This window comes from Caloenas nicobarica, chromosome 5 (genome assembly GCF_036013445.1).
Source record: "Caloenas nicobarica isolate bCalNic1 chromosome 5, bCalNic1.hap1, whole genome shotgun sequence".
Taxonomy (NCBI): domain Eukaryota; kingdom Metazoa; phylum Chordata; class Aves; order Columbiformes; family Columbidae; genus Caloenas; species Caloenas nicobarica.
The window spans coordinates 57,211,102-57,233,980 of record NC_088249.1 but is presented as its reverse complement, the minus strand read 5'-3'; the positions used below and the strand labels follow the sequence as shown (position 1 = coordinate 57,233,980).

The 22,879-nt window shown below is 35.4% G+C and overlaps 1 protein-coding gene across 8 annotated transcripts in view; it reads left to right on the top strand.

The window, feature by feature from the left end:
* The window catches only part of SBF2 (SET binding factor 2), a 315,579-nt gene that overhangs the window by 269,969 nt on the left and 22,731 nt on the right, over positions 1-22,879 (top strand). For 6 of the 8 annotated variants that reach the window (XM_065635394.1, XM_065635389.1, XM_065635390.1 and 3 more), the window contains 5 exons: positions 5,321-5,458; positions 12,714-12,898; positions 16,480-16,656; positions 19,649-19,750; positions 20,964-21,149. In XM_065635394.1, coding sequence (XP_065491466.1) covers positions 5,321-5,458; positions 12,714-12,898; positions 16,480-16,656; positions 19,649-19,750; positions 20,964-21,149 — 788 coding nt within the window. Of the gene's footprint in view, positions 1-5,320; positions 5,459-6,569; positions 6,666-10,277; positions 10,350-12,713; positions 12,899-16,479; positions 16,657-19,648; positions 19,751-20,963; positions 21,150-22,879 lie in introns of all 8 variants that reach the window. The other 2 variants (XM_065635396.1, XM_065635395.1) reach the window with 2 other exon arrangements.

Here is a 22,879-nt window from a genome sequence, read left to right as displayed (position 1 = left end):
ATCCACTGGACTTTCTCATGTTTTCCATTGTAATATTACTTTAACTTTTCTCTTTCTTTTATAAAGCATAGACCTGAAAGATTCTAGTTGGGAGCTTTGCATTAAGTAAACTTCTTCATTTCTTCATCAAGATTGAACCAGCACAAGCTTTGTCAGAATAGTTAATTTTTCAAAAGAATATAACATATTAGGGCAACATTCATTTTGGAAGGAATATTAGTTGGCTTTCATGTGTCAAAGGCAGTGTTTAGGATACTTATTATGGCTGCCTGGATTTCCATCTTTTATGCTGATAATTTCTTCAGGTTTAATTTCATGCCAAGAGTGAATTTGGTATGTGGCTGAAGAAGTCAGTTTTCTCTTTAATCAAACTGATAGTTTTAGAAATTGTTCTGGAATTAGGCCATAATTTTTCTTCTTTTAGAAAATGTGAGGTAGAATTGGAATACCAGGAACTCATTAAGGTAGCAAAGCAATTCCTTAGTCCTGTTTATGTTTGCGTTTCACCCCCACAATGACTAAAACGCAACTAAAGGGTTTGACTCTACTGAATAGTTTGTTCTATAGAATTTTTCAAAACCTATAACTAGCATACTTTACAAATACGTGCTAGTCACATAAAAGTAGTTTTAAGATTACGATTTAAATATTTTCTACATCGTCCTTCACAGAGTATCTTTATGAAAACAACAATTTCATTACTTGTAAAGAGCGGTTTATATGAGAGAGAGTATTTAGCTATACGAGGTTTTATGTATATCAAATTCACCTTTAAAATCTCAACATATCAGAGACCTTATTAGAAAAACATTTTTTACATCAGACAGTGTCTGAACTGGCTGTTAACACTAATTTGTGAATCACTGATAATCTGCTGAATATTCACTGCCATAGCATTGATTCAGTGGGTCTCTTCAGTGTTTCATGGGGGCATTTTTTAGTTGGAGGGAGGAGCAAAATGATGAATTGAGTTTTATATAACGCATTTTTGTTGAAAAGATTCATAAAATGAATCAGTGAAGTACTACCAACAGTTAACATGGCAGCCATCAAAGCTATGAGGTACACCGGTTTTTCCACAGGTTTATCTTTTGAGTCCTAAACGTGGTAATTCAGACATTGGTCTTATAAACTGATATAATACTGATTGTCTAAGCTGAAATACTGGCCAGGCATCTTTAACCTGGTATAAATAGAACGAGTTGAAAAAATTCTGCAGGAATAGTCTGCAAATTATATGAAGACAAACACTTTCTTGTTTTCTGTAGTAGCTATAATTTTTATGTCCATGGGAGTATGAGGGCCTTCCAAAACAAGATCTTCAAAACCTGACCCATTAAAGCATGTTTCCAGTGTGTAGTCTCATTGCTTTTGTAGGTGGTTTCTTTTTTTAATTTTAGGTAGTCTTTTATATTGCCCTTGTCACTGCCATACTTCCTGCAGTATATTAGGCGATAGATAATCTGATTGACAGGAACTGTATCTGTCAGACATGGGCTTCTGGAGCTCCTGTTTCTTTTAAAATGTGAAGAAAATGAAGACCCTCCTCAGGAAGGTACTGCAAGGAAAAAGAAAAATATTTATAAGATATTTATTTTATTCATAATGAAATTAAAGCTTGGTGAAGCAAAATTTTTGAAGAAACTGATCAATAAAGTTGTGCACAGGTGCAGGTATTTGCCTCAGTAGGAATTGTGTACAATGAAGGAAAGTCGATGTTGAAAAACGCATTGGGATGCAAACTAAGAGGAGGAAGATAATCTTAAGTTACATTCAAGTTGACAGGTGCATACCTTCCTAAGCAGAGGTTTCATAGAAGTAGATTTTTATTAGGCAGTTCTGGATTGATACACAGAAACAAAATAGGACCTACTGGAACTTAATGAACATTATTGTGATTTCCTGTTAGATCGTGTGTTAAGCAAGTTTTCAAAGCATAGTTGAGATCAATATGTTATATAAGAAGCACAGAAGATATTTTTTAGAGAAATTATACACAGCACTGAATTGCTGTATGGAACCAAACTACATGTGCAACAGAATTGTATTTTTCTAATATATGTCCACAAAGGATTATTAACAGGTGTTTGAATATGACATGGAGAGTATGCAGGTCTTTTCAAAAGTTCCTTTGAAACATGAAGGTTGGTTTCTCAATTTCGCTTCAGCCTTTCTGGGAATTTTTTTGCCGAGCATCATAGTTCTAAGTATGACATTCTACACCGGAATTACCAAGTATTGGTCAACTCCCATTAAGGAAGACCATTATATTTCTTCTATGTAGTAACATATCCAAGAGAACAGTTATCTTGATACAGTCTGGATTCTTGATTATATTAGGACCTGTTGTAAGATAAAGATGGAGAGCCCTGCAAGCAGGCATACAGAGCTGAGGCAATCGTATTGCATTACTAAGCAATGCATTTCATTCCTGGGATTTAGGAAATTGCTACTGGGGTCTCCATCCCCATCTTTTGTTTAAATTCTTGCTGTTGTGGTGACCTTCATGTATGATACAGCACTTAAAAGATCAGTCATTTAATAGAAATACCTGTTCAGTTATGCAGGTAAGGAGTTCATGCTTTGAGTCACCAGTAGTCTTTCATCCCTTTATACTGTTGTTAGGCACTGTGTGATGGGATGATTGGTGGTAAGGATGAAGGGCACATTTTCTATCTATAATATTTCACAAGGACATTATTGCCTTCAGCCTTTAATTTAGATGTCTGCCCAGTTCAATAACAGACTTTCATGTAAGTCAAGCTTTTCATCTCCTGAGTCTCTTTCCTAAAACACACAAAATAGTCTTCAAAAAATAAAACTCTGTAGGTGCAAGTTGTAAGGACATTGTCCTTCCATGTAGACACTTCATTTCGTTTCATTTAACTAAAATTTTAAGACCTAAATTGACTTTTTGTGGCATTGCTTCAAGGACTTGGAGACACAGAGATCATTCAAGTGGATTTCAGGATGTGCAAGCCCTCTTTTAAGAGTTGGAGAGAAAATAATCTTTTTCTTCAGGCTCGTTCCGCTTTGTCAGACAGAAACAGCATGATGTTTCCTGCAAGTACATTTTGTAATCACTTACTAATTGTACTTCCAGTTCAGGTACTAATTTTTACAGGGCTATTTAGATACTAATTTTAACAGTGCTATCTTGAAATTTCTTTTGCCACCTCCAGCTAAGCAGGTTGCTGTCTATTAGTCTCCAGCATAGAATCTGATTGGATCATCACTGGAGAAAACTATTTATAAATTACCATTGTGCTTTGTCCAAATGTGCTCAAATTCTTTGATTCTCTATCTCTTATTTCAAATCTTGGCTCTTGTCGTCACGATACCAAATCCTGGTTTAAGCAGCTATGACATTTTTGTCCTATAGCAAGTCCAGAGGTGGCTGCAATAAACTAGAATTTTAAAATTTGGGCATTTGAAAAAAAATGTGACTCACTGAGGCTGGACACTTTTTTTGTCATCATAGTATGGCCCAGAACCTGACCTTCATCTCCTTCCCTTCCTTTAAGTCCTTGTACCTGGATACAAATGGGTGGTGTTTTTCTGTTGGTTTTTTTTTTTTTTCTTTGATTCTGTTTTGTTGTTATTGGTTTCTTAACTTTTTTAAGTCTTAAGATTGTCTTAAGTGGATTGTCTTGTTTAACTTCGGTAGTTTCTCAGAGCATCATAACTTCTCATCTTGCTGCTTTTTTTCTCCTCCCTGTTTTTAAATTATGTCGGTTTCCTCTCAGGCTTTGCTTTCATCCAGTCTTTTGCAGCCACTTCTCTCTTTCTTAAATGGTCCTTCTCCACGTCTCCAGCAACTTAAGCAACATCAGTAACAGTTAGAAAATGATTCTGAGATCTGTGGACTAGTCCTCTGAAACTACTTGCACATAAAGGATTATTCAGAGAAGGGATGTTGGTTCTCACAACCGTGCAGCCCCCGCTCCTACAAGTTACCCAAGCATGGGAGAAGACACTTCCTGACCTTACCTACTGGTGAAGAAGCCGGTGGTCTGTCACTAGGGAACAGGATCATTACTTCTCATAAGCGGAGATCCCTTGACCTGTGCTATTCACAGAATCACAGAATCTTAGGGATTGGAAGGGACCTCAAAAGATCATCTAGTCCAATCCCCCTGCTGGAGCAGGAACACCCAGACGAGGCTACACAGGAAGGTGTCCAGGCGGGTTTTGAATGTCTCCAGAGAAGGAGACTCCACAACCCCCCTGAGCAGCCTGTTCAGTGTTCTGTCACCCTCACTGAGAAGAAGTTTCTTCTCAAATTTAAATGGAACCTCCTGTGTTCCAGTTTGTACCCATTGCCCCTTGTCCTATCATTGGTTGTCACCGAGAAGAGCCTGGCTCCATCCTCATCACACTCACCCTTTATATATTTGTAAACATTAATGAGGTCTCCCCTCAGTCTCCTCCAAGCTAAAGAGCCCCAGCTCCCTCAGCCTTTCCTCATAAGGGAGATGCTCCACTCCCTTCATCATCTTTGTTGCCCTGCGCTGGACTCTCTCCAGCAGTTCCCTGTCCTTCTTGAACTGAGGGGCCCAGAACTGGACACAATAATGCAGATGCGGTCTCACCAGGGCAGAGGGGAAGCAGAACCTCTCTCGACCTGCTAACCACCCCGCTTCTAATAGGTGTGCATGTGTTTTCCGTCCTTGTTCCTCTCTTCTTTATTCCATTAGAAAGGTCAGATTCTGGGGGCAGGGCACCTGAAGGATGTGTCCATTGATGTCTCTTAATGCAGCAGAGTGCATGAACACTGGTGTATACTTTCAGTAAGTGGGCAATATATCTCAGGGAACCTCCACTTACAGGTGAGTAACCTTCCTTTACTGGAATGAGGAAGAATTGGTTGAGTGTAGTTTTAGCTTACTTTTGTTAAAGAAACAGTTTTATCTGTTCTATACACATTTTTTTTTAAGGCTGAAATTTGCTGAAAAGTAGCACAAACTTAGAAATGTTACTTTTTGTTGAAGGGAATGAAGGGAAATCTACATCATTATATTGTATTGATCACTGGCTAATAGTGAGTGTTTTAAGCAGTAACCACAGGGTAACCGACTCTTTCAGAAGTTTGGCTTTGTGGAGTGGAATGCAAGAGGACAAGGCTGGGTGCTGCTCTGCAGCCAGGTGATGAACATCTGAGCATTTTTTGTCATTAAAGGAATGGCTTTTTGAACCTTTGATAGACACAACATGACATTTTCAGTGCTCTGCTTTACACAAGAAGCTTTTTGTTTTGCTATTTTATGTATTTATAAATGTACTTGGATTTTAATGTATTCCGTTCTTCTTGTGACTCTAGCTCCTGCTTCTTTAGAATCTTCAAGCAGTATAGAACAGGAAAAATACCTACAGGCCTTACTCAATGTGATATCCGTCCACTGCAAAATGAATGGCAGTAACACTCTCACTGTTAGACCAACAATTGCTCTGTCTCCAGGTAAAAATGGTTTATATAGTGCTTTTCTATGGTTAAGTTGAAAAGTGAGTTTTCTCCAGTTTGGTGTTAGTTTAACTTGTCCCATATGAACTCTATTTTTTCTTTATTGTTGCACTTTCCAGACAGCTTATTCACTCTTAGTTTCAGTGAATGTGTTTTCTGTATGTAAAGGATGTTTATAATCTTTCCCAAAATATTTTTCAGTATTCTTAATCTGACAGTAAATGATCATTCACCTGTGGGGCATTAGTACTTTATTACAATTCTGGAACAAATAAAATTAATTTCTCCAGAATATCAAGCTTCCAAACCTTTCCAGGTTTTTTTCTTTTATATCAAATGCAATGATTACATTATATAACAGAATCAAAAGTAAAGATCCACTTTAAAGTCTTTTATAACAAATTAAGTATATTGAAAACTGTCTATTGAATAAGAGAGTGCCAAATTGAAGAGAATGTGAAATACTATTCTATTTCATATAATGAGAAAATACCATATTACAAGCTCAGATTCTATATGAACGGACGCACTATTTAGCTACAGCAGCAATGGAAGGCATGTAAGCATTTTCATGTATGTTGCATATTCATAATAGGCTTTTAATGTCAATTCCAAGTAGAGCCTTACTTGCAGTAAAAACTCTTTCAAAATACACTATTTGAGTTACGCATATGTGAAACCATGAAGAAATTAATCCATGCTTTATTTCAATTATTTTGTGATGAAACCTGGTAAGGTTTATGTGAAGGTAAGCCAAATATATTAGAAAGAGGAGTATGTTACTTGAAATTGTGTCTGTCTTGTCTTACTCGGTTGGTGGTAATTGGCCTAATATAGCCCAACAGAGGCTTTTCTTGTAAAATAACACCATTTCCAAAGTGTGCATGCTTTGCTTCATTTATTGTAAAACATCTTGATTGCTTAGCTCTATCTAACATCTCTGTACTGTTGCCAATGTATACATGTCTTAAAAAATATATCTGAAGCACAAAATTGGCAAGAATTAGCTGTATTGTGTGAAAAAGGGCATTTTTATCAGCTATGCTAAGTGTTAGTCTGAGTAACACTGTAGTTTTTTAATCTTCTTTCTCTTTTTGGCTGACTTTAGGCACTGAGACGAGGGCTTCAAGAATGTCTACTGTATTTAAGCAGGTAGTGCCAGGACATTTGGATGTAAATCTATCCAATAGCTTTGCTCAAGGAGGTTAGTAAGACTAGCTCAAAGTCTATTATTTGAAATAATAAATGATAACAAAATGTTAGTGAAACAAAAATAACTATACTGCTTACCAATTCATTACTCTGTGAAACATCAAAATAGGAATTACAGATTAGCCTCAGTCCATGACATTAAGTATCTAGTTTCTGTTAAAGTCCTTTACTTACCATTGAAATAAAGTTCATTTCATGTTGGAACTTAGTGAAAAATGAAACACTCAATTAGGAATTATGTTTCTAAATACTTAGTGATTCATGCATGTTTTAATTTGTCTAGAATGTATGGCCTGAAAATGCATATTTTATATCAGAATTAAATGTGCTTTAGAATCTCCAATTACAGATCATTCCAACATTTGGCTGAAGATTAGACGATGCTTCATAAAGTTACAAATAATCTATCTGAATAATTTTACTCTAGGTAAAGCATGGAATTACGTGGCCAGGCTGTAATAAGTGCATTCTTCAGAGATAGTTATTCTTGGGTACAAGGGCTCATCAGTGTCATTTCTACAGGAGGCTTTCATTCTGTGAAGTGGATTCCAACTACTTTTACTCTTCTAGTCTGATGAAATTGTTACCATTTTTATGTGCAATGCATGCATAAATTAGTGCATCAAATTCCTTCAGTGTATGTTTGTTAGGATAGGAATGAATCTGTTTTCCAAAAGGGAGAATTTTATATTTTGTTTGTTACCTTTTAACTCTGAAAGCTGTTCGTATGATTACTTCTAAGCATCTAGAAGTTGCTTTTCTTCCTTTTTAACTCCTTCCAGCTTTGCGAGTAGTGCATTTACCATCTTACAGCAAATGCAGCTCAGATTTTCAGAGGTGGGAGTGAGAAAAGCCATAAGATACCTCATGTAAAATTAGTTAGACCTACTTTGGCCTGCTGACATCCATTCCAGCCTAAATTATTGTGTAATAAAAAAACTGTAGCTTCATATGGGGAGGAGTTAGACAATTTTGAAGAGAACAACTTTCAAAAGACAGGAGAGAGGAAAAAAGGAAAATACTCAGAGCTGTATAGAGAAGTTAAGTGAGAATAGCAGGAGGGAAGAGAGGAAGGGCAGTTGAATGATGATCACTAAAGAATGGAAAATTCTTTATTCATTAATAATAGTATATGCCTATTTCATATTTAAAAGTTCTGTTTATGCTTTCTGATCACTGTCTTGTTATTGTGGTACATGGAGATGAATAAACAGTGATTTTATTTGGACAGGCAAAATGGCTGGGGACCTAAGAGAACAGCAGTTAATAGTGTCTGGAATTGTTTGATAAATTGACGGCTGTGCCCAGTTTGACTTTGTACTGAAACAGTGAAAATGCTGGGTAGCTGACAGCAGACATTCGGTTGTGTTTCATTGTCTGTGTAGGGACAAAAGTGCCAACAGTGAAGTGGTGCTAAGGGGCAGTGAAGGTGCTTCTGATAAGTAAGGGAAAGCTTGCTGGTTGACTGTATGAAGTTCTCGTTTGAAGATAAAAGGATTACTGAAATAACTGTTGCTGGTTTCTGGGCTTAGAGTTTGTGGTAAGTGTGATAGGATGGGTTTGTTGCTACTCAGTGAAGAAAAAAGGAGTCTCAAGGCAGTATTAGGTCACAGACGTGTTGTTTTGTTGGACGTTGAAGTCTCTTGGCTAAATTTCAACAGTAATCGGGAAGAGGGCAGAGAAGTTATCTTGTGTCTTGCTGGACTGATGCCACACCTGCTCTATATATCTGAAAGGTGTAATTACAGCCCGGTGTCTGCAGTCGATTCACAGTTCAGCAGGACACATGAGGACTTTGCTGAAACATAAGAATGTTTGACGAGTACAAGGGGAGCCCTAGTGAAGGTGAGAAGTTGACAGTTTAAGAGAGAACAGGGGAAGGGAATATCTCCCTGTAGAGAAGTAAACGCTAGGGGGTTTAGATTAGCTAACTGAATTCTTTTAGAAGAAACTCTAAAATACACACAATATATAGAATCTCTAAAATTGTTATTCTCAAATAAATTGATTAATTTGATTTATTATCTCAAAGTTTTTTACTGCTTTTTCACAGCTACTTACACTCCTCGTGAAGTACTGTCACAAGACTGCATGCAGAATCAAAAATACAGAGTTTGGTCAGCTGAAAAAAAGACCTATTTTATGCAGGCACTCTAAAAATGATGATTTCTTTCTCCCTCATATTCCTAAGAATAACTCAAAAAGCAAAAAAAGGGGGGAAAAAAAGACAATAGAGTTAGCTAGTTACTTTATCATAGCAAGCAGCTATTGATTATGCGCAAAATACAACAGCAATATTTTTATGGTTTTGATTCTGGATCCCTCTTTCTTTCCTTGTTTTTATTCTCACACATACCAGCACTCAAAAACCAGGTTCATCTGTGATACACTGATTGAAAATGACATCTTCTATTTTATTGTGCCAGATAATGTATTTTTTAATACACGTCCATTTGAAATTTAGGTTAAAAGATACGTGCCAGTGCTCATTTTTAAAAATCATCATTGTTCTGAATACTCATCAATTGTCCTGAATATTTGTATCTGTGTCAGATATGGTTTTTAACTTTATCTGAATGTTGTAACAGAGTAGTTGCCTAAAGCACAGTTAAGTTGTTTCTGCACTGAAATACTTGGCCAAATACTTACATTTCATAATATATTTTCATTCTTGGACCTTTTTTTTGCAATACCTTGGTTGATATCTTTCATAAGAATTCTGAAGTTCACTAAAAATACATACCTTTTCCTCTTATTTTGCTTTATAAGTATAGTGTCGTTCTACAGAACAGCACTTCTTATGTGGCATTGTTGTGGAATTTAGTAAAATAAAATGTTTTCTCAGTGTGATTTGCTGCTATCAGAAAAATACTAGGTTGTTTATAATTAATAAATACAGACTAAGCTCAGACATAAAAGCAGGAGACACTAATACTTTGCGTATGTTTTAATAGAATATTTGTATTAAAAGAAATTGCTTGTGTTGATGTGGCTTTCGAGCCAAAAATACACCCAAAAATACAAGCATATAGGGCTCCCACTGAGTATGGTAGATATTATATGTGTTCTAAATGATATACTTTTAGACAGTCCTCTAAAAATGTTTGTTGGTGTATAGAACTACATCTTGCACTCTGGGTCGATTTTGAGGTCCATCAAATTATGTACTTAAAACAGACTAAAATAGTTTTCAAAATGCACTAAGGTTTGGGATTTTTAATCAAGCTAACTTTCAGCTGGATAGAAACTTTCAATAAAGTATTCAGCAGAGTGATTTAATAATTACATTTCCTTTGGTTGTAATTATGAAAAAACACATGATGGCTATGCTACGTTTGAAACCATTGCAATGACAATGAAAATTAATTCTTTTTGATAAATGGGTACTTCCTTCCCATTTTATATTGGTTTTCTGGCTTGATCGATGTTTTGTCTTGTGATGACTAAGATTTGTGCTGTCTGATAAATCATGTACTATAAAGAAATTCAATATATACTAGATCTTTGGAAACTAATAAGTAACCCTTTTCTTTTCTCCTGCAATGTGTCTCGCTGCAATGTGCATTCCATTCCTCCTCCTTCTGTCTTAACTGTTATCTCCTAGTGCTTGGGTACAGAGATAAATGTTTCACTCATTCAAATTCCAAATCAGCAACTAAGGGAAGAGTCCATCAAGGTACTGTATTCTGTGTCCTGAAGCACATTCTTTTCTACCATCTCCATAACTACTACAGTATCTTAATACACACTAAAGTGATACTGACAGATACAAGTCTTGATTCTGCATTAACAAAATTTTGGGGTTGGTTTTGCTTTAGTTCAGTGTTGTGGTTTTATTTTGTTTTGGAGTTTTTTAGCCACTGAATGTATGATGCAGTGACAGTGATTAGCCACACACTTCACCATGTTATTCTTTAGTAATGTTGGGATCTAATGTGAAGTGATATGTAGAAAATTTCTTTTGTGAAAATTTTAAACAGCAGAAAATCAATTCTGCTGAGGAGCATTTAGTACTCCTACTGCTTTAGTGAAATACCTAAGAAATACTGGTACCTAGTCAACTATATTTCCAAAATCATTGTTAATGTTAGTGAACAGGGAAAAATTGATTTCTCCTGAATCAGAAAGTCATAATAATACGATATATGCCAAATAATGAAAGCTAGATACTACTAACAAAAAATAAGGCAAAAAATACTAGGCAAAATTAGAATAGAAATATAATGGAAACATGATTGTGTCTTTTAATCACTGTTATCCGTCACTGGTAAACATGTTCATCTGCATGTATTTGCAACCAGCTTTGTTGCTTTTGATGTTCTACAGGCACTAATGATGGCATTCATTTGTAAAATGTTATGAAGTATGACTGTGTATTTTTGTGTGTATCATCTTAGGGGACAGTTGCCTGTGTTGGAGCTAGCATTTTTTCATACCAAATGAACAAGAAATTATTTCTCTTATTAAATACTTGCTGTGATTTTTGCTTGCTAAAGTCTTTATTACTTCATCTGTAGTAGTTCAGATGTGAAACAAAAGTTTATACTAAACATACTACTTGACATGAGAGATATTTTATAAAACTGGCTGACTTCGAAGTGGAAACTGTTTAGAACTGCTACCAATTCATAAATTCTGAGCCAACCACTCTCAGTTACTCCTGTTCATTTGCTCACACCTAAGACTAACAGCCAGACAGGCAGACAAGCCAAACTGTACGGATAAATCCCTGTTGAGGATTACTGTACAGAATTATTCTTTAATAGAAACATAATCCTACTTCTAAAAATCAAAATAAAATTGTTTTGCTGGTTGAGCTATCTCAGTGGAACTTTACTGTTATCTGCAGCTTTTTTCCACTCTGCAAGAAATGTTAACTTTGCATATTATTGTATTATACTGAAGGGGTCAGAGGGTTTTGTGGTACTGTATGTCTAAATTTCTACTACTATGAGGTATTTCTGGTACCTCTTTTAGATATCTTGCTCCACAGATTTATGGACAAGAGTCTCTTCTGATTTACTACATACTGGGTTAAAGAATTTCACACTTCCATTTGAATGCCCAATTTAGTATACTTTAAGGGATTTGATTTGCAAGTAGTGCTATTTATATTCTGAAAATGAAGTACCTTTCACATACCTCACATTAGACACACAATAACAGTCTCACAAAATCATTGTTATTAACTGAGGCACAAGAAACAGAAAAATATTTACTACTTGTCTTTTTTTTGCTGCTGCTAAACAGGCTGTGGCAATCTGGTTTATCACTACCTAATCTTATGTTGAAATCATGAAACTTACTTAAGCATGATCAGCATGGTCAGATCAGAGCAGTGCGGTGGGAATTGCCTCTGGAAATGACAATATAGCTGCATTCTGTATTTTAATCATGGCATTTCAAGAGTAGATATGGAATACTTTATCTTGAAATGTAATATTTGAATTGTTTGAATTGATCACCCTTAGATACATTTTCATTATAATACAATATGGTTGATACTACTAGATTGTGTAGGGCGAAACCAACACAAGAATTCTAGGTAACAGGGAATTTTAAGTGATACTATTTCCATTTCTGAAGAAAGTAATTATATAATATTCTTACTAGTTAGACTTCCAAAATAATATGCCTTTGCCAAGGAAATACATCAAATTTTTGTCCCTACTTCTGAAAAGAACAAAACTAGCAATTTCATTTGCATGAAGCCAAATGGAAGTTAATTGCTTGCAAGTTGTGATTCTTTTCATCTTTGTATCACTGATATCATAGCAACCATTTTCTCTACAGTAGAAAGTGCTGTGCTGAGTTTGATTAGTATCTTAGGTTAAATGACAATGCAGTAGGATACTTTTGACAATTTTTGCTATGAAAATATTTACTTCCAGTATGTGTTCTTAATTATGTCGTATGAGAGAGAAAAATGACATGTGTAAGCACTCTGCTTTCCAAATGATGTTTTAGCATATGCCTTAATAACTGTGATCTCCCGTGCCTTGCGCAAAGAGGTTTTAAAATATTTTTTGTCTTTATGAAGGTGTATGGGCGAGTCTTCGTTCAAGCAACCGATTTATCAACACACAAACTCCATTCATTGATGTTGGTGCAAGACTTGCAGGGAAAGATAACGCCACTTCCTACAGTAGCAGCACTTTTCTGCAAAGTCAGCTTTTGAGACGGCAAGCAGCCCTCTATATATTTGGAGAAAAATCTCAGTTACGGGTAATGGCAATTTTTTGTTTTATGCTAACATGGTTTTTATTTGGCTTGATTTTAATAACGCTAATGTTTTTACAAAAGAGTAAATAATATTTAAGATGAGGTAAATTGATAACTCTCCTAAAGATGTGAACTCTTACGAGCATTCAAACTGGGAAAGACATGGCTAGGAAGGGAATACGCTGCTGGGCAACAGAGCATCCAGTAAAGCCTTCAGGATTGGAAGCCACCGTGTCCCTGTGCTGGCGTTGCAGGGAGCAAGGGCCGCAGTCCGGTTCTGCTCAGTGGGGCGGCCAGGATAAAGATGGATGATGGAGCTGTAGGCAAATAAAGTGGGGTGGTGTAGCGGCAGTGGAGCTTGCTGCCCCATTCAGCTATTCCAACAGAAGTGTCAGAGTTCTGTATCTGTAAGCTCTTGCTTAATTATACCTAAGTACGTACTACTGTGCTCTGATTCTGCTGACTAGACATCTAACGTTCAGCCGAGTCATAACCTCGGTGTTTTCTATTTTAGGAAACATGAAACAGACTTATTTGGTAATTTTAAGTGCAATTTTATTTTTCCTGATGTGTTGAAATATGTTATGAAGCAAATGGAATGTTGTTAGTCACAAAGCCGATTACCAGAGAAGAAAACCTTCATTACTGTCGGCAGCACTTAAACTCACATGAAAGCAAATTGATGTGAATAAGGTCGTCCCAGAAGTCTGTCCATCCTGATTTGGTTGCATGAGGAGGACCGTGATGCCTACAGTTTCACACACCTTTTTGGATATATTTTAATACTTTAGATGCAGTTGTTTGAGAAACAGATGTCGTCCACATTAGTTCTTGGTAGTTTTACTTATTTTCAGAAAATGTTTGCAGGTCTTTTTTTTAAATCTCTGCATTCAAAAGTTGAAAAATCAACTGTTTTCTACTTTCTTATTCAAAATATGAGCATACATGAAATATTATGTATTCTTTGAAATATATAACTTCCAAAAGCAGTTACTGGTAGTAGGAAAATACACCAGTACTCATTTCTTTCTGAAATCATATTATTTCAGGAGATAGAAGAATCATGCTGTATCAGAATGATGAATCAAAATGATTTCCAAATTTTGTTTCTATGTTTACTTTTCTTTGTAATTTCAGATATTCTTTTATATCTTATTTGTATTTTCAGTTGTATTTTTAAATGGTGGTTATATAACAGGTAGTCATTCTTATTCCATTTTTACTTTGTCTTTTATAATTGGTTTGCAAATTAATTTTCCTTTTGTTTTTTTACCTTATACATTCGTACATGAAGTAGTAATTTATAATTAGTGAGATTTCATTTGGCATTCTATTGCTTTCTAATATAATTAGCATAACACTAACTTACAGAAATATTCTGTTAAGTCTACAATCACAGTGTTCTGATATAATAAAGCATAAGAATATATAACATAAAAGACTAAACGGAAGTTTCAAGGGTAAACATTATTTATCATTATTAGAACAAACCGTTCTCTTGAATGGTAAGAAAACTGTTTATTTTCCTGCAACTTTTTTCAGTTTTACTGAGTTGACATTTTCATTAACTCTTCTGGAGAACATTCTTCCCAAAGTTTTCAGACAGGTCTATTCATATAAATTTTTCGTCTTGTTAAGTCTTCTTTTGTAACCATAACCCCCAGAAGGCTCTGGCAAAGGAGACACTTTGATGACAAAGAATACAGGAAGAGTAATGCAAGAGAAACAATTACATAGAATTAAATTGCCATAATCCAATAGTAACAGTTATTCACGTTTCTCTTTGCTTGATTGCTTAATGAATGATAAGTGAAGAGTTTATCATGCATCTAAAGAGATGTAGTAGAAACATCTTCAGTCTGCTGTTTTGAAGTGACCCTTTATACCACTTGGGCAAAAAATGGAATTTGTTTAATGTATCAACACTTAACAAACTAGGTGGGGATAATATGCTAGGGCTTGGTATAGATTAAAGCATTTTTAATATATTACCATACAGGTGTGTAGTATTATGCAGAATATGAAAAGAGCTGGCTATTGGATGTACAAACAACAATCGTTGGAAAAATACACATGAAATAATCTGAAGTCCAGTAGGATGGATATAATTTGGAAATCATTTAAAAAGCAGTACTTTGAGGATCCTTACGTTATACTGGATGATTTCCTTCCTGGTTTAGAGCTCATTGATTTTTCACCTTTTTTTTTTTGTTTAATATTAGAATTTTGCAGGAGATCAGTCAGCACTGGACATTTCTAAGGAAAAGTTTATTGTGTTAGCAAATGTAAGATTAAAATCACATAGTGATTAGGTGATTGTTTTGAGCCTGCTCTCATTGATATCTATCTAGCCTATAAGATCAATTCAACTTTTTGTATAAAGAAATCTTGTTGATTTTCGGTTGTGAAGTATTTTCCTAGCTTTTGTTAGCATCCTGCTAGCTTGGCATTTGCAGGCTTTGTAAAAGGCTTGGCAGCGTATTCATTACTGACGTTAATTCCTATGAGGACCTACTTTATTCTGCTAAATATCATGTCACATAAATTGGTGATACAAACAAAAATATGTAACATTTTAAGGGAATTTTGCTACTTTTCTCAATAGCTTTTATCATACATTATTACAACTTAGCATTCTCAAAAAAAAAAGTTTGGTAGTTGAGCTATTAAATTTATTTTTGAACCATGCCAAAATATAAACAAAGCTAAATCTAGGCTTTTACTTGCCTATGTTTTCACTTGGCATCCTGTGAAGCAGCTTAATGAAGATTATTTGCAGGCCAAGTTTAATTCCATGAAAAAGCAATTTCTGAAGAAAACTGCTGTGAAGATCTTCAGGGCTGCTTCATACATGAGAATTGTTTTCCCTAATAATGTTTTCCATAGTATACTTTTCATCATAGTTCTTTTTTTTCAGTTAGCTAACATGATCTCTTAATTCAGTCTTCCTCTTTTACTGCTCGTTTTCTAAATGCAGTAAGTAAAACAGAACATGAAAAATTTTGCTAGGAAAACCTCACATAGCCCTTGGAAGTTATATCAGGTATTCCCTGCCTGCTGTTCTGTGTTGAACTGACTCAATGTGCAGTGACTGCTTAGGCCAGTCAGGTAGTTTGCAGTTTTGGGGGTTCTTTTTGGATTTGGAGTTTACTTCTTTCCTGCTTTTTTGAACCACTAGAATCTGTCCCGCGCTGTTGGTATGTCATCCATACAGTTATTTTAATTTTTATTTATTTATTGTTAATTTGCCCTTAAAATCCTAAATGAAGCACATTATATTGTATATAAAGAACTCAACACATTTACTAATCAACTTTGGTTTTTTACTGCTATTATTACTATTACAAACATAACTGCTCTGCAGTACATTCTGCTGTTAAGAGTAGTAGATGGGTACTTTATTATGGTACATTTTGCAAGTGGTGTAAGGATTTTTATTATACTAGGCAGATGTTTAACTAAACAATTTTTTAATTAGGAATTGAAGTATTTAGCAATAAAGCAGGCAAGACATTGAGATTTGATGAAACTGTTAGTGAAAAATGTGCTTGCCTTTTACATCTGCTGTTGTCCTTTTCACATAGGGATTCAAACTTGATTTTGCTTTGAATTGTGAATTTGTTCCTGTTGAATTCAGTGACATCCGACAGACCAAGGCAAGCTTTAAAAAGCTGATGAGAGCTTGTGTTCCCAGCACTATTCCTACAGATTCTGAGGCAACATTCCTCAAAGCACTTGGGGAGTCAGAGTGGTTCCCACAGGTAATTTATATGACAGGTACTTCTAATAATCTATATGCAGTACTACTTACACAAAATAAATTTCAGGCTCTTCTGACAGAGAGCTATTGTGTTCTAAGCAGCTGTTCTCAGTTCGTTGTATTTGTTTTGCATGCTATCAATTCTGTCATTACATAAGCATTATTTGAATACAATAATAACATTTACAAATGTCAGAGGCATTTTTTATAACATAATTTATGGTTTATAACATGAAACGTGTACACAAGTAGAGATGACTGGTTTTACTGCCTATATAAATTTATGGTCTTGGTTATAACTGTTTTTTTCTTATTTTATATACTTTAAAATTCAGGGGAAAAAAGTATAGAAGGATAAATGAGCCTTTGAATTTTAAAGCTGATATTCTACTCCTCATACGTGTCCCCAACCTGAATTTCTATACGCACAAGTATTTAACAGATAAGCTATAATCTGTCACCCATTGTGGGATATGGGAGAGTGTTTGCAGGGGAAAGGGGCTTGTGTGTGCGCTCAGCTGTTCTCTCTGAACCTGTTCCATTACTGCCCTGTCCCACATTCCCTTACATAAAGATTAACCAAACGAAGGCAAGACTGGAAGTAGCTTTGCAAGATTCAAATTAAGAAGGATGTGGGAAAGTCAGCTCTTTGTAAATCTAAAACCATTTTAATTATAGTGAATGTTTTTAAGTTGCATGTTATGTTTGGAATCCTCTGCTGAATAAATTCTTCTCAAATGCAATTAATCATAGAAAACAGAATAAACTCTTATGCTGATTTCTTAAGGAGGAAATACATGTGAGTAACATGGTCATTTCAGTAGTTACACATCAGAAAATGTACTCCTGGTTGAAATGTGCTGCAGCACAAGGGGTGGCTAAACTTCTTCCCTTGAGGTGTGATGGCTCCTCAGAGAGTACAGGAGCTGGTCCTTGCTGGGTCTGGCCACCACGTTGTTCAGGAAGGGGAGAAGTGGGAAGAGCGTGAAAACTTGACGCCCTCAACATGTGAACATGAGCAAGTAGATAAGTAGCTAAATGAGCTGAATGTCCGTTTGATGAAATAAACACCTCCCTATAGCAGCACAGAGATCAAGGGGAGACTATAACAGTGGAGTTACTCTCTTTTTGCATCTTTGAGAGGAAAAGTAATAGTCAGGAGTAGATCGTAATGTCACACACTAGCTGTGTGACATTTAAACCACGTTTCTGTGTTTAAATCATGTCGTATGTGACTTATGTGATAAAGTTGATTTATGACTGATTTAACACATTTTCTGTTATTCCTGTGAAAGGCCATAGATCTGTCATCTTGGAAATGTGTTTTGATTGAATTAAGCTTTCCTCTCCTGGGTAACTGAGGTTACTACATAGTATCGATTTTAACACTGCGTAGGCTAAATATTTCTAAGGATGTGAATACGTAAGGAGAAATTTTAAGTGCTGCCCTATTTTCTGAATACAAATGATAAAAATAGTATTTTGCATTTTTTTAATTGAATCTGTATAACCAGATTGCATATCAGGTTTCTTCAAAAAACAGATTTTCTTCTATTCTATTGCCTAAGAATGTATAGAAGAATAAACAAACTACTTGGTTTTAAAAGTTGTACTCTTTTAAATATTTTCCTAGTAAAAATTGCAGGAAAATTAGTTTATTTTATTTTCTAAGTAATGACTATAAGAATGTTCAGAGGAGTTTTCTGTCACAATTTCCATGGTAATATTCATAGGACGGGACTTTTTAAATAAGGAAAAAATCAGACTGCCCTAAACAAGGATGAATTTTCTAGGGTTTAACTGTTGTTTGGTTGATCTTTTTTCCTCTTATTTTTTACAATTTAGTTTTGTTCTTCCTGAGTCACTTTCCTGTGCTTTCTGTACTTTCTAAACTTAAGTTTTTTCCTTGCATACATGATCTTAGATCTCTCTTGCCATCTTTTGTTTATTTGCCTTCCTATATTGCTTTCTCCCTTCTTTCACGCCTTTATCTTTCCTACTGCTGCTATTGATTGGATTGTATTCAGTGCTCTGCAAAGAGCAGTTTCATTCTGCTGTGAGAAACTGAATTTCTTACATAGTGTCTATTATGTTGTTTAACAAGAATGCTGTCATAATATGACAAAAATGGTAGAAACATCATATAGATTTTTCTTTTTGTAATATTAATGTGGAGTCTCATAGATAAAATTTCTGAAATTCACCTAAATTTTTTAGCTTGCTTACACTTCTCATGATTGAATCAACCTTATTCAACTCAATAACCCTTCCCGGAGAAAATAACTAATGCACCTGCTCAAGAAATTTCAGTATCCCAGCATAATCAATATCAGGATGCAAATAATTAATGTGTCCTTTTTCCGTATGTTTTAGCCAGTCTGACCAAGAGCAAAGTATGAGAAACACTGTTTAATTTACCTAAACTATTTCCAGATTATAGAAAGAGAATTTTTCTGTGTTTGTTTTTGGGTTGCGGTTTTGTTTTTTTCATCATCATTATTAGTACTAGTAATATTAGTATTAAATTAATGAATTTCCAACTTCATGAAATTGAGCGTTAGAAATACTATCCTGTAAATGTCTTACATGAGTTCTCCCATCAAAGTACTTCGTGACTTTATGGAACCTTAACATTTCACAGGAAATTACTTGAATGTTAAGCACAGGATGGAATTTCTCTACAATAAATCTGTTAGCTATGTTGTTCCCATTCTCCTTTTTATGACAGCTATTTTATTACAGCAGACATTGGTTTTAATAGTTTAAGTTCTTGTCTTCATGTCTTTGCTTAGTTTTGTTGTAGTTAAGATGAAAATCACGAGTCTGTTATGTTTATACCTTTCTAATCTGTTGCATCAATGCATTTCTCTGTGCTATATGTAGATTTTTAGAATACATATTTAAATATTAAATATGAACAGATTCTATTTATTGACAATACCTAGACATTTATTTTATACTCGAGTATGATATTTATCTGTAATACTTTATAGCTTCACAGGATAATGCAATTGGGTGTGATCATCTCTGAGCTCCTGGAAAATGGTTCTTCTGTTATGGTTTGTTTGGAAGATGGCTGGGATATTACCACACAAGTAAGCTGCTACTAAAACCTTGAAATAGCCAAATATTAAGCCACACATTAAGAAAAAAACACCAGGTGACACTTTTTTAAACAAGTTACTGATAATTGGGTATAACATTAATAAATTTCTGTTACGGCAGCAGAGGAAACTAAAATGCATGAATCCTTGCATTCATTTGCAATTTAGATCATGAAAGAGTTCCATAAAATGAATTTGTTCCAAAGGTCTTGATGGACTTAGAATTCTAAGGCTTAGACATCAAATCTGCATTCCTGCACCTGACCATATGTAAGAATGAAAGCTGCAAGTTGCCACAACAGATCACTTCTCTTTGTAAACATAGTACACTTTAAACACAGGAGGGAAGGAGAGGAATTCTTTCTCTTGCCATTCACTTTCCATAAGTGAAGTTAGGAGACCACACACAGGGAGAAAACTAAATTTGTGCCAAAGTGACTGTAACACCTGCTGCAAGAGCAGATCACCAGAACAGATAACTCTGTGAAACAAACTATAAATTAGGTGAATGAAGACCTGCTGCCTCATTTGATGAATGCATTGTGTCCATGTAGTTGCTTCATAATGCAGAAGATAAACACAGTAATTCTAGTAAATAAAAACTTCATGTGCAGCCAGCATCTTGATACCAGGTAAACAAATCCACAAAAGAATGTTAACATAGTTACTGGAATAATTGTTAAACAATGAAGAATAGAGAAGAGGACACACACTGCTGCATTTTAAAGTCTCCTGAGATGCTGTCTATAAAAACAAGCTGAAGTTGGCTAGTGAGCACTATGACATGGCAACACTGCAGAAACTCTAAAGTCACCCTCAGGACCAATTCTTTGCTGAGGTAGCTGATGCTATTTTAGACATGTTTATTATCCTTATTTTATTAATAAAAGTGGTTTTATTTCCAATGTAATTTAAATGTAGTAAGGATTACAATGACTTCCAAAGTCTGTAGTTGCTCAGGTTTAACTTTCGCAAATATCAAAAGTCTCAGTTTAATTCAAACTTTTTCATGTGAGATGTTATTTGGTTTATTTCATAAAAATACTCAATGTATGTGGTACAATACTTGTAACTGAGTTTATATGAAGGCTTTTGTTTCCTCGAACTACAAACAGATAGATTATGGAATATTTATGTTCATTGACTAAAGTGTTCTTCTACCTTCTGTCACTCTTAATACAATATGTCTTGTCTTGTGATCTAGGTAGTATCTTTGGTGCAGTTACTCAGTGATCCCTTCTATAGGACACTTGAAGGCTTCCGAATGCTGGTGGAAAAAGAATGGCTCTCTTTTGGTCATAAATTCAGTCAACGTAGTAATCTGACTCTCAATTGTCAGGGTAGTGGATTTGCTCCTGTTTTCTTACAGTTCTTAGACTGCGTGCATCAGGTAAGTCAATATCGAATTCTAGTTTACAAGAAGAATTCATGCATAAGTGTGTAGATGCCACTATTTCTGATGTTACAGACAATGGTTTGGGGGAAGATGTAGTAACATCCTTCTCTTGGTTTTATTAAAGTGAATGGATTTCACCTCAAGAAGAGCTGGAATGGTTGCCTAGAGGAGACTGACCATACACACAAAACAGACAAAGAGGGATGGTTGGCATTATGGCTCTTTTAAGGTCACTTATGGAGAGATTTCAAATAGAAGTTCTTTAAGCTTAAGACTGGCTTTTGGAAGTCTGAAGTATCTTTGTTCAGGAGAAGAAACTGATTGATTGTTAGTACAGCTGGGGCTATTTAGACTGGAGAAGAGGAGGCTGAGGGGAGACCTTATCACTGTCTACAACTACCTGAAAGGAGGTTGTAGCATGGAGGGTGTTGGTCTCTTCTCCCAAGTAGCAAGTGATAGAACAAGAGGAAATGGCCTCAAGTTGCACCAGGAGAGATTTAGATTGGATATTAGAAAAAAAATTCTTGATGGAAAGGGTTGTCAGGCATTGGAACAGGCTGCCCAGGGAAGCGGTGGAGTCACCATCCCTGGAGGTGTTTAAAAGGCATATAGATGAGGTTTTTAGGGACATGTTTTAGTGCTAGAGTTAGATTAGGTCATGGTTATAGTTGTACTCAATGATCCTGAGGGTCTCTTCCAACTGAAATGATTCTATGATTCTGTGAAAAGAGGAGCTTGCATAGTTCCTGTTGTACATATGTATTTCTTTTCCCACTTCTGTCATTTTCCTCGCTGAAAAAGCTGAAAGTACTCCTGGACGTTACTAACCTATATTAAAATTTATGGATGACTGTGTCTCACAGAATATGACTCTTAAAGCACGAGCCTTCTTCCTGGGAACAGACATTCATAGTGAATACTTGCATGTAGACCCTGAAAGAGGGGTCAGCAGGTAGACTTACTTTCCTACCTGAAGTAAAGTCCACACATTAAATAACTTGCTAAACCAATGAAAAAGCATCTTTAGATATCTATGGAAGATTGATAATGAATCAGCTTACAAGATGAGTAAAGACTTACTGAAGAACATGTTGCACAAAAGAAAAACTTTGTATCCAAATGTTAAACACTGACAGCCATCATTATTACTGTCTTGCAAGTTAATAAATCCTACACTTGGAATTTGGTTCAATTCCTACAGCTTTTCCCATTAGAAAATTTTAGAAGTATTTGTCACATCTCCTGTTTCATCAATCTGTTTCCCAATGACTGTGGTACTCAGATTAGTTTCAATTTGAAATGGGGAGATTTCTCTAAAGAGAATCAGTATTGCATTTTTCATTCAAACAAGTTAATCTGCCCAATTGTCATCCTGACTATTCCTTACAACAGCTTAAGGTTATTGCTCCTTTTCTGAAGTAGAAAAAACAAATTCTTGGTTGCAATGGCTACAACAGGACAGAGCAGCCATGTCTTCTAATACTGAAACCCATCAGCTTGGTGGTTCATTCAGTTCTGTGTGTAAATCATTCGTCTGGAGCTGTATTCTCTCCGCTGTCAGGTGTGTTCTCCAAGCTTCAATGAGCTGACTGGATAACACTGTCTATTATTAGAATGGAATAAATGGAATAAACCTACATTTGATTTCTAGCAGTAAAGTAGTTTTGAAGTGAATCTCCTCTTTACCATTTGTTGATGCTGATTTGGTGCATGTTTACTAGATT